Source organism: Pundamilia nyererei, unplaced genomic scaffold, assembly GCF_000239375.1.
Source record: "Pundamilia nyererei isolate P.nyererei 1_Seehausen unplaced genomic scaffold, PunNye1.0 scaffold00169, whole genome shotgun sequence".
NCBI lineage: Eukaryota > Metazoa > Chordata > Actinopteri > Cichliformes > Cichlidae > Pundamilia > Pundamilia nyererei.
The window spans coordinates 889,354-899,677 of record NW_005187570.1 but is presented as its reverse complement, the minus strand read 5'-3'; the positions used below and the strand labels follow the sequence as shown (position 1 = coordinate 899,677).

The following is a 10,324-nucleotide window of genomic DNA, read 5'->3' as shown; positions in this document are numbered from 1 at the left end:
TATTATTGCTAATATATATTGTAATATATCTATATCACTAAAGCACTTCTGGATGGATGCAAACTGCATTTCGTTGCCCTGTACCTGTGCATGTGCAATGACAATAAAGTTGAATTCTAATTCTAATTCTAATATGAGATCTCTGGGTGAGTCCTTGGTACTGCTTGTGCTCATTTCAGCGCTCGCCCCATCACCAGTTCCACCACAAATGAAACCTTGGCACAGTCTGAAGCATAGGCTTGACTCTGCTGTCTGAAAAGCACATTGCATGAGAAAACCTGCACTTTTATCCAACTCTGTCAATATTTTTTCCGACACCAGCAGCGGATGCTCCCAAGGAAAGGGTGAAGGGGAGGTAGAGGACAGGCAGCAGGAAGGCAGAGAGGGTGGAACATTTTCTGCCATGGTGAGGTTGAAACATACATTTCAGTTTGGTAACAACCTGGAGGAGCACATTCTGTTCCTTTGAGATATGCTGCAGCATTTTCTTATGGCGATCCAAAAAATCTGCCTGAAGTGACAGCTCCAATCAGCTCCAGCTGGCGAGGGCTGATGAGCAGCAAGTGTGGCCGACTTCAGCCTGGGAATACTTCCCGGTCAAATGACACTTGAAACTGGACTTCCGGAAACACACACATCAAAACACAGAAACACACAAACAGGGAAATAGAGAACCGGGAAGGGAGCCGAGACAAAACAAAGCACATGGACACAACGGGCAGGTCAACCGGCGAGGACATTTTAATTCACTTCCATGCCTTTCATTCTCTCTCACCGGTTCTGAACATGCATTCACCTCTAGTTTTGTCTAGCCAACAATATCACAACCGAGGCCCTGACCGGTCGGGTACGGAAATGTTGATGATGTGCATGTTTGATTTGGCAAAAACTCAAACAGGGGCATCTGGGCTTGTGGCTGGCATTAGGACTACACTGGCTTGTGGCCATCCCCCTACCTGGGTTCAATTACATCACATCTTGACTTTTTGATTTAAAATCCACTGTGGGGTTGTGTGGAGGCAAAATTACAGTCTTTCTCCAGCAAATTCTGGATATGACTCTAAGACATTGATTTTTAAAATAAAGGTACTGTTATGGCAATAGCTTAAGAAAATGCACTTGAAGACATTAAAAATCCTCTTTTTTAACATTATATAGAGGACATGGCAGTATGAAACATATACAAAAACCCACACACCTACAGTCGATTTAGAATCACCAATTAACATAACGACATACATGTCTTTTATAAGAGACAGATAAGACGAAGCTGGAGTACCCAGAGAGAACCGCCAATCCCCACACAGAAAGGCCCAGGCTGCATTCAAACCCTGGAGCTTATAGTATGAGGCACCAGTGCCACCACACCACCATGCTATCTGAAAGCAAATGCCAAATGTCTAGCAAGTGATAGTTTAATCTTTGATGTTTGTTTTTTTTAAAGGATCAGTGCATAGGATTTATAGGCATTTAGCCATAAGTTTACAAATTCAAACTCACTAAATATACCTTTCACTTTTCAAAACGCAAATGCCTAGGGGAGCCAGCATAACAGAAGAAGACCCATCCAGGTCATCGTACTATAAGGAGCTTGGAAAGAAAAGCGTCTGGACTTCTTTAGGTTGCTTGAAGACGTTTCACCTCTCATCCGAGAAGCTTTTTCAGTTCTAGGGTCAAATGGTGGGGAGTCCCAGATTTAAGCACCGTGGGAGTGTCTCCTCAAGAGGGACAATGGATACCCTATGATTCTCTACCTAAGCATACGAGCCGAGGTGTGAAAACAGGTGTGGGTCACAATCAGCCACGGTTTCGGGTGAGCTCATTGTGAAACCCAGCCCCACCCTATCATGTGATTTCCTGAGGTCAGATGGCCCAGGGTGTGAGTGGGCGTTAAGGCGTCTGGGAAGGGATCTCAAAACTGGATTATAGATGGCAGACAGTTGGTGTCGTAAACCACTGCCTCTGTTCAAAGATGGTCGCTCACAGTGGACATACTGTCAAATGGCTTCTTTCACTCCTTTTTCAAACCATCTGTCTTCTCTGTCCAATATGTGAACATTGGCATCCTCGAAAGAGTGACCTTTGACCTTTAGATGCAGATGGACCACCAAGTCTTGTCCCGTGGAGGTGGCTCTTCTGTGTTGTGCCATGCGTTTATGAAGTGGCTGTTTGGTCTCTCCAATGTAGAGGTCTGAGCATTCCTCGGTACACTGTACAGCATACACCACATTGTTAAGTTTGTGTTTAGGAGTTTTTCTTTTGGATGAACCAGTTTTTGTGTGAGTGTGTTGCTGGGTCTGAAGTACACTGGGATGTTGTGCTTGGAGAAGACTCTCATGAGTTTTTCCGATACACCGGCTACATAGAGGATGTCACTAAGGAAGGAGGCACGTTGTACAAAATGCTCAGAGTAGAAATGCAACATATAAGACCCAGTCCATTTAGCTAACAAAAACAAGGCAGTTTGTAGGTGATTGTAAAGAAAAGATGAGATAATTATTTATACTACCCTTCAGTTTTGGCACTGGGCCCCCCCTGTAGCCTGAACAATGGTCCTTTATATAGAAAGTCAGTAATAATATCTTGAAATATCAGAGTTACATTTTCAAGTACCTCTCACTTTGTCTTTTTCATATCTGACTTTTTGTCATCTGAGTACAATGTGTCAGCTTGCAGCTCAAAGTCTAGGATTTTTCCCATGGTTAGCCCACAAGCGGTATTACAGCTTATGTCCTATATCATAGAGGGCTTTATATTTTATTTTGGTATCTCTATCCTGTTCTCAGTTGAAGTGTTCTCCGTTTTCATTTAGTTTGAAACAAATTAATAAGGGGTATAACATTTTCCTCCTAGAATACTCTAGAACTTGAAATTTGTTTAAAATTTACCCTATCAAGCCATATTCTGTAATCGCCCCACAGCCCTGTTCAGAGGGCTTTTTTGCTACAGCTGCTTCAAATCTCTTCAAAAAGCCAGATGCAATTTTCACTCATACGATGTTTTATCTTCCAATGAATATGCAACAGGGCAATTATAGACAATTATGCTAACAATAGCAACAAAGGCAGCAAACACACACACATTCATTGTGTATGTGTGTTTGCAGATCTTCCAGAAGTAACCCCCTCGCAGCAACATCCCACAGCTCTCACAGCCGCATATGCTCTGGATTTGTTTGGTTAAATGATCAAAGCAAATGGCAATTGTATAAGGTAAAGGTTGTTGTCTTCCCTTTCTTTGCGAAACTTGCAACTTGCATTTAAGATTTTAGGTTTTTGCATCATCAGAGGAATAAAAGTTGAAATGAGCCCATACTAGAGGCTTTGTTTTTCATCAATCTTTGTAAACTAGTAAAAGATTACTCTTAGAGATATAAAATCTCTTTCCTCTCAAGAGGACTCTCCATTTATATGAACAAACTGGAGTCTATTAGATAGATATGATACAAACTACTGCAGCGCAGTACCTGTAATACCTACAGCATGTTCTAATCGCTCTAATAGGATATTATGGTCAACAGTATTGAACGCTGCACTGAGGTCTAGCAGGACAAGCACAGAGATGAATTTAAATTTAGGGGTTTTCAGAATCAGATTCTTCTAATTATAAAGCTACTAAAGATTCAGACACAAAGCCTACCTCATTTCTGCAGATTAATTTTCTTATTTTGTGTTTTTCCTGTTGCACATTTCTAACTTTTCTTTTATTTCATTAGAAAATGTACAAATTAAAATGACACAAGATACAATAAAACCTGACTGCATAAACAGTTTCTAATGGAGAATTTATTTTGAAACTGTTCTGGTGTATAATTTGTTTCCAATGACAGGCAAGGAAGGCTGGTCCATTAGTCCAATCAGGTTTGAAGGGGGATTTAAACACCAGCAATCCTTCACTGTATAACCTGGTATAGTCATAGCTACCTCTTGCACCAACCTTTTCGTAGCTCTCAGCTTCAACATGTTTATGCTGGCGGAGCTGTTTGGCAACTGACTTTGGCAGCATTTGGTGAAGCAGATCTTCAGCCAGCTGCCTCTGGTGCTTAAGGTCTTGTGTTTTCTCCTTCAGACTGTGGGCATAGTTCTGTATCCACTCTGTCATCTGTTTGAAAGAGAACATCACCACAGGGTAGATAAGACATGCCATGGCCAGCAGGCATATCCTCATACTGAGGCCTGAAGAGATGGATCGAGAGCCCGCCCTGAGAGCCAACACTGCACGATCAAATAAACACTGCTGAGTGTTTGTCAGAGCTTGAATTCCAGTGTGAGACCCAGACAGACGTTCCGTACTTGTGCCAGAGATCTGCCATTGACTTGTGTCAAAAATATAGGAATGCTGAACATCCAGCGTAGTGTTTATCTCGTGGTCTATGTTTTCTAGCCAACAGTCATTCAGTTTCTCTGTCAAAACCCTGGCAAAGCTGAGGTAGCTCAGAATGTATGACCATCTAAACTGGAAGCCAGTAGGAGTTTGCATGTGGCCAAAGTCTCTCAACTGGTGGTTGAGCTCAATAAATGTGACCAACAGTCTTGCAGACAGTACATCTCTCCAATTAGAATTCTGTTTGGCCTTTACCAAAGTATCTTCTACTGTACACCAGACGTCAAGAAGTCTTTCAATAGCCAGTGAGAAAGCAAGAATTCCACTTTCACTGGTAATGTTTGTATCCTGTGAAGTATTTAAAAATCCTTGAATGCTCCTCACTAGCTCTTTGCAAAAGCTAGGAAACTCAGTACTGCAAGGAATCCCGATGTCATTACTTCGACCCACCAGTTTGTCACAGTGATTATCAAAGACGAGAAAAAGCATCTTAGGAAAACTTGCCTCAGCTGTCTCATTCCCTACTTTTTTGGAAAATAAATGTCTCGTCTTTTGAAGTTTACTGACAAGTTGCAGGAGAGTTAGAGTCTTGCATGAAGTCAGCTCGCTGTAAGCTGCTTCTGTAGTGTACAGCAAGTCAAAGTTGGAGTTGACGTCGATGAATACAGATCCGAGCAGGGCCATGAAAGAGAGGAGGCAGGCTGTCAGAATCCGACGAACAGTCTGGTTGCTGCCTGAATGGGAAAATATGGAACATCTGCAAAAGAAGAATACAGTTTGTTTAATGTGCTTCAGACTAACTATCCAATGCTAAGTACTGTCTAAATGCTAATTACAGGCACTGTTTTTGTTCCTTTTAGACAAATACTGGTTTCTAGACTCTGTATTTTTAAGCTTTAATGTTATTGCGCCCACTATGCTGGCACACATGCGAATTAGTGCTAAGTGACACATTAAAAAAAACAAGAATTGAACCACACAGCTCATAGCAGGCCATGTTATTTGTCAGGTGAATATGCAAGTGCATATTATTTGCATTACAAATATTCCAAAGGACATCACTACCAGACGTTTTACTGGGTTTTAGTCCTTTTTTTAAAAAAATGTATTTTGCTGGGACTGTTGCAACACATCATACAACATGTTGTTGTTGGGTATTTTTAATATTAGTGGGAATAATCTCACTATATGTTATTGTACAGATACATTCTTTATTACTGTTATATTTAGTGGTAGAATCGTTACAAAACAATAGATCCTATTATGTGCTATTGTCAAATATTATTATTATTATTTCTCAAGTACTGATATAGGGACACAATTCTTGCCCCAAATCATTTGACTCTGTGGTGAGATGGCTGCTTTTACTTCTGTCAGGCGTATGTCTTATGGATCTTGAATTATTTATAATGTTAAAACAAAGTCCTAAAAACACCTCCCTATTTAAGTGAGGGAGGACAGGAATAGATTAATTAACAGAATGTAGAATCGGAGAAATTAGAAAAATTCTAGTGAAAAGTGAAGATTTGCCTTCTTCCTGTGTACTCTTTGGTCTGGACCAATTTGAGTGCCCAGTATAGTCCTATTATAACTTGATCATGGATTTTCAGAGAAAAGCAGAGAAAAGCAGGGGAATGATCTGAAAAGCTTGTGTTCAGGTCATTCACCTGACCTGAACACAAGCCTGGAGACGAGCTACTTCAGTTTTTGTTTTTATTATTTTATCATGACGATATAACTTGTGGTTGTGAATTTATTAACTTTATCAAATGAATAGTGCTGAGTGGCATTTTGTAGATTTAATTAAGTGAAAGCCTCTTTATGAGGTACACCAGGCACCTCCCTTCAGCCTTTTTAGCCAACCTACACTGCCAGCTCGTTAGTAGGAAGCCTCAGACCAAATCCCTCCACAACTTCCACATTACTTTTCTTTTTGTTGTCACTTTTTTGACTTTCACCGAGTTTTTAATTACTTGGTGTGATGTCGCAGTTTCTCAGTGCAAAACAGTTATATCTTATAGGACAGAACACATAAACCTTAACTTTAATGTTGTTGAGTGTAGAGGTCCACCAATATTTAGATGTGCTGTGAATAAAGCTGATAATCTCTTCATATTCTTTGTTTAGTGCAAAAAAACTAAGCAAACTCTTGTTTTCCGCTAAATAAGATGCAAACTTATCCAAATAGTCATTATTATGAAGACAACATAAACATGCCCTAACTGCAATCTGTCAAGTAATCAGTCAGCAGAATCTACAGCAAATGTGGAAAATGTATTTATTTATTTAATTTTAAAAGAACCATATATTCCAAATGTCTGCCTGTGTTTGGGGGGTTTTCTCGGTGTGTCCTAACTTTCTGTCTCACCTGCACAGCTGACACTCGCTGCCCGCATCGTGTTGCCTCCCCGGAGCGACTCTGCTGTTCTTTATGAACCTTCTTTTGAGAGAAGCTGAGGACAGCGTCCCAGATGCAAAACACTGTTTTTTCATCAAGTCCAAGGACGTCATGAGACTTGTGCTGGAGCTGCTGTTATTTGATTCACCGCATCTGATAGAAGCTGATAGAAGTCAGCGCAAGTCAACAGTATTGTCCACTTAATTTGTGGCCTTAAAAAAGTTAAATACTGATAAAAAAATAAATGTATTCATTCAAATAAAACGCATTTAATCCAAAACACACATTAGGTTAGTTTTACCGTAAAAGCTGTTTCTGCCTTTCGTAGCTCTGTGATCGCCGGCCTGTGCGGGATGTAGTACGCAGCCTCTCTCCCGAGCGGCGGGGCACGACTAAAGCTGCATGTCTCTTCGATGGCACAGGCTCCAGCGCTTTTATTATGAAAGTGATCTCGGTGGACAGGAAGTCGTGGTTTTCCTGCCAACTATTTGATGTTTTATTGGTAATAATTATTCAAATTTGATTTAATAACATGGCCATGGTTAACCTGGCACAAGTCTTTCGATCTATTTCTAAAATATAATGTTTGGGATACAGAATCATATTTTCTATGAAACTGTAAATCTCTGCAGCAGGTCACAGTTATTCATACAGCGTAAATTCCCCTAATGTTAATCAGCCTGAAAATATCTGGCTGATTACAGCCAGATATTTTACATCTGGAAGCTGAACTGAACCGTGTCCACAGGCTGATCTGCACGTCCCACTCTGCACGGTCTCGGATTAACTCTAATTAAATGCTATACTCATATAATCCCGTTCACCCTTTTGTTCCTTTAGAATCGTATGCCATTCACTCTTGTTGTTGTTTGTCTTGTCTTTCTATTCTCCTCTTTTTCCTGTCTTTTCCTCAGCCAACCAGTGGGACTGATGGCTGTTGCTGTGGGGCGATATAAACAAAACGGACTAAACTGACTGAAACGTTTCATTGGTCCAATAAGTTCACTACCCAGACTTTTGTGTTTTGCAGTGGTTTCACTGCATTTTATACATTTAAAAAATATAGATATATTTGTCATCTCACTCGAAAACATTTCTTTCAATTAGATGTAAAGAAAGAAGTTCATGTTTTCCGAAGAGATATATGGAAATTTGAGTTTAGATTCAGGAATCGAAGCGCACATATTTGCACAGCTCTTTTTCCTCTTGGTTGTGGCTTTTAATTTTGAAAGCGCTTGCCGGAAGTGCTTTATGTAACTTTATTTGGCTTGAGAAATGAACACACACTCCAAGTGTATAGTATTGTGTGCAGAAAGAAGGAGAATGGTGAAACATAGTGCGGTTATGGTAGGGTCGCTAACTTTCCGCGTCCTCGTGTAACGCGGTGGGCCCGCTGCCCGGTAAAGATTCCCGGGTCGGACTCCTTGTCGTTTTCACGGAGGGAGTGTAATCAGTATATGAAAGCGTTGTTTGGAGCCGTTGAACAAAGAGCTTTTCTTCCCTCTACTATTGTTACGGACTGGGACGGCTGGTATCCCTCCGATCCAGAGGCGGTCTCGAACCGTAAAAGTAAGTGAACTCATCTTTAATGTCTTTTTTTAAGGAGAAGAAAAGGTGCGTTTGAATGCGCTACTTTTATCCATTACGCAACCAGCAGGTCCAAGTGTCCGCCTGGCTAAACTGATTTGATTCAAAGCTAGCTGTAAGTTTACGCAACACTGCATATATATATATATGTATATATAATAGTATTTACAGGTATATTTGGTTCACACGGGTCTTTCGCTTAAATGTAATGTGTGCGGTTTAAATTTGAGCCAAACTCCTTGTTTTGTTTTCGTTAGCGAGTTTGGAAAACTAACACTCTGCGTTCTTACCGTTCAAAGTCACACAACCTATAGTGTTAACGTTATCCAGATCACATGCATATATATGGCAGCGTGATTCCACGGTTCTTTCTTTCATTTTTTTTTTTTTGGTGCTTATTAAATCGTCGGTTTCCACAGCAACCGCGCACGTACAACCCCACGTTAGCCTAACTGAGGTCCCCCTTTGTAAGAGTGACTCACGCCATTCTTAAATCTGGAAATTCAGATTCAGTTAAGGCACATATATACGCTCAAATCGGACCGGGACACAGTGGATCCCGTCTTTATATCAGCATGAGTTAAAACTCAGATTAGTGCAAGAAGTTTGCAAAAGAACCAAAGTTTACATGACTGAAAAAACAGCTGCTGTAAGGGATTCAGGATCCAAAAGTGTTGCTGAAAGATTAAAATTAACACTTTTCATAATCAGTGTTATATCAAGGCGGTGAGCTTTGCCAGAGACACTGAGTAACATTTAATTGTCTCTTCCAAATAATGTGAGACTTCGTCCACATGGCGAGCACTTGTTGAGTTTGTCATGTTGCTCCTGTTGACAGGTGAGGGGTGCCCTGTGCTCCAGTCATGACCTCTGGGAATGGGAACACTAACAGCACCCAAAACAATGGAGAGAGTAAACCTGCCCAGGCCATAGTCAAGTCTCACATCCTCACCCATCTCATAGAAGGCTTCGTTATCCAAGAGGGTGCAGAGCCTTTCCCTGTGAGTACCGGAGCTATGTATGTTTCTGTTAATGCAGATGTTTGTTGAGTGCATGAATACACAGCCTGAAAGTGACAACAGAAGATTAGATTTGATATATCTGACAGAATATAATGTTGTGTGGTGTGTTTGTCAGCTGTTCCTCTCAGACTTCAGGTTTCTACCAGTCTGAGTCCTAATCCTCAGAACCCTTTGCACAGTGTTTGGCTCTTTCTATCAAAAGACTTCTTATAGAAAAACAATATTGATTTTCTTTCATCCTCGTCTCTTTTCACCATTTTCAAAGAGAAACACTTGCGTGAAACTTCACCTTACACCGAATTATTTTTTGTTTGCAGGCCTGAGTGCTCCTCATCCTCAGAGGGAGGATGAGGAGATGAAATTTTCTTGGCAGAACTGACTTCATGTTTCTATATAGATTATAGTGCATTATGACATTATAATAATTGGCCTCACTTAGTAAATCTGTCCAATAATGTATAAAAAAATAAAAGCATCTTATTTTCTTATATTTACGTGCTGTGTACCTGCTCTACGCCTCACTGGTTAGGATTTCCATGACTGCAGTAAAATTCTTCATCCATCACTTATCCCAGCTGCCCTGAAGAAAAAATTAATTCATGATGATCCCAAAGACTGCAGTTACTAATGACCACTGATGACCTTAAACACATTTTTATAATTTAACATAGTCCATAATCTTGAGCTTGTGTAGCGTTCTGCGCTCTTCATGCAGAAACAACTCAACAAGAAGCAGTTTATATTCCAGAGTTGTGGTGTTCACAGTTCAGCTGTGGTTGTGGTTAAAAACTTAAGAATGATCAGGAGGTAGGGATGCAACGATACCAATTTTTGCAAACCGATACGATACCGATACTTGGATCTGAGTACTTGCTAGGGCTGCTCGATTATGGCAAAAATGATAATCACGATTATTTTCACTGGAATTGAGATCTCGATTATTTGACGATATTTATTTAACCCTTTAAGACCTACTATAGAACCAAGTCCGCCA

General features: G+C 40.5%; 2 protein-coding genes across 3 annotated transcripts in view; one reads left to right on the top strand and one right to left on the bottom strand.

The window, feature by feature from the left end:
- The window catches only part of LOC102204154 (atrial natriuretic peptide receptor 1), a 38,547-nt gene extending 31,828 nt beyond the window's left edge, over positions 1-6,719 (bottom strand). The window contains exons 1-3 of the mRNA XM_005745912.1: positions 6,692-6,719; positions 4,891-5,057; positions 3,937-4,101 (exon numbers count right to left, since the gene is read on the bottom strand). Of these exons, the coding sequence (XP_005745969.1) occupies positions 3,937-4,101; positions 4,891-5,057; positions 6,692-6,719 (360 nt within the window). The remainder of the gene's footprint in view (positions 1-3,936; positions 4,102-4,890; positions 5,058-6,691) is intronic.
- A 1,240-nt stretch (positions 6,720-7,959) lies between these two features.
- Positions 7,960-10,324, top strand: part of phc2a (polyhomeotic homolog 2a (Drosophila)) — a 21,706-nt gene continuing 19,341 nt past the window's right edge. Inside the window, exons 1-2 of one of the 2 annotated variants that reach the window (XM_005745888.1) lie at positions 7,960-8,290; positions 9,147-9,309. In XM_005745888.1, the coding sequence (XP_005745945.1) occupies positions 9,172-9,309 (138 nt within the window). In that variant the 5' untranslated portion in view covers positions 7,960-8,290; positions 9,147-9,171. Of the gene's footprint in view, positions 8,291-8,321; positions 8,424-9,146; positions 9,310-10,324 lie in introns of those variants that run through there. The other variant, XM_005745889.1, reaches the window with a different exon arrangement.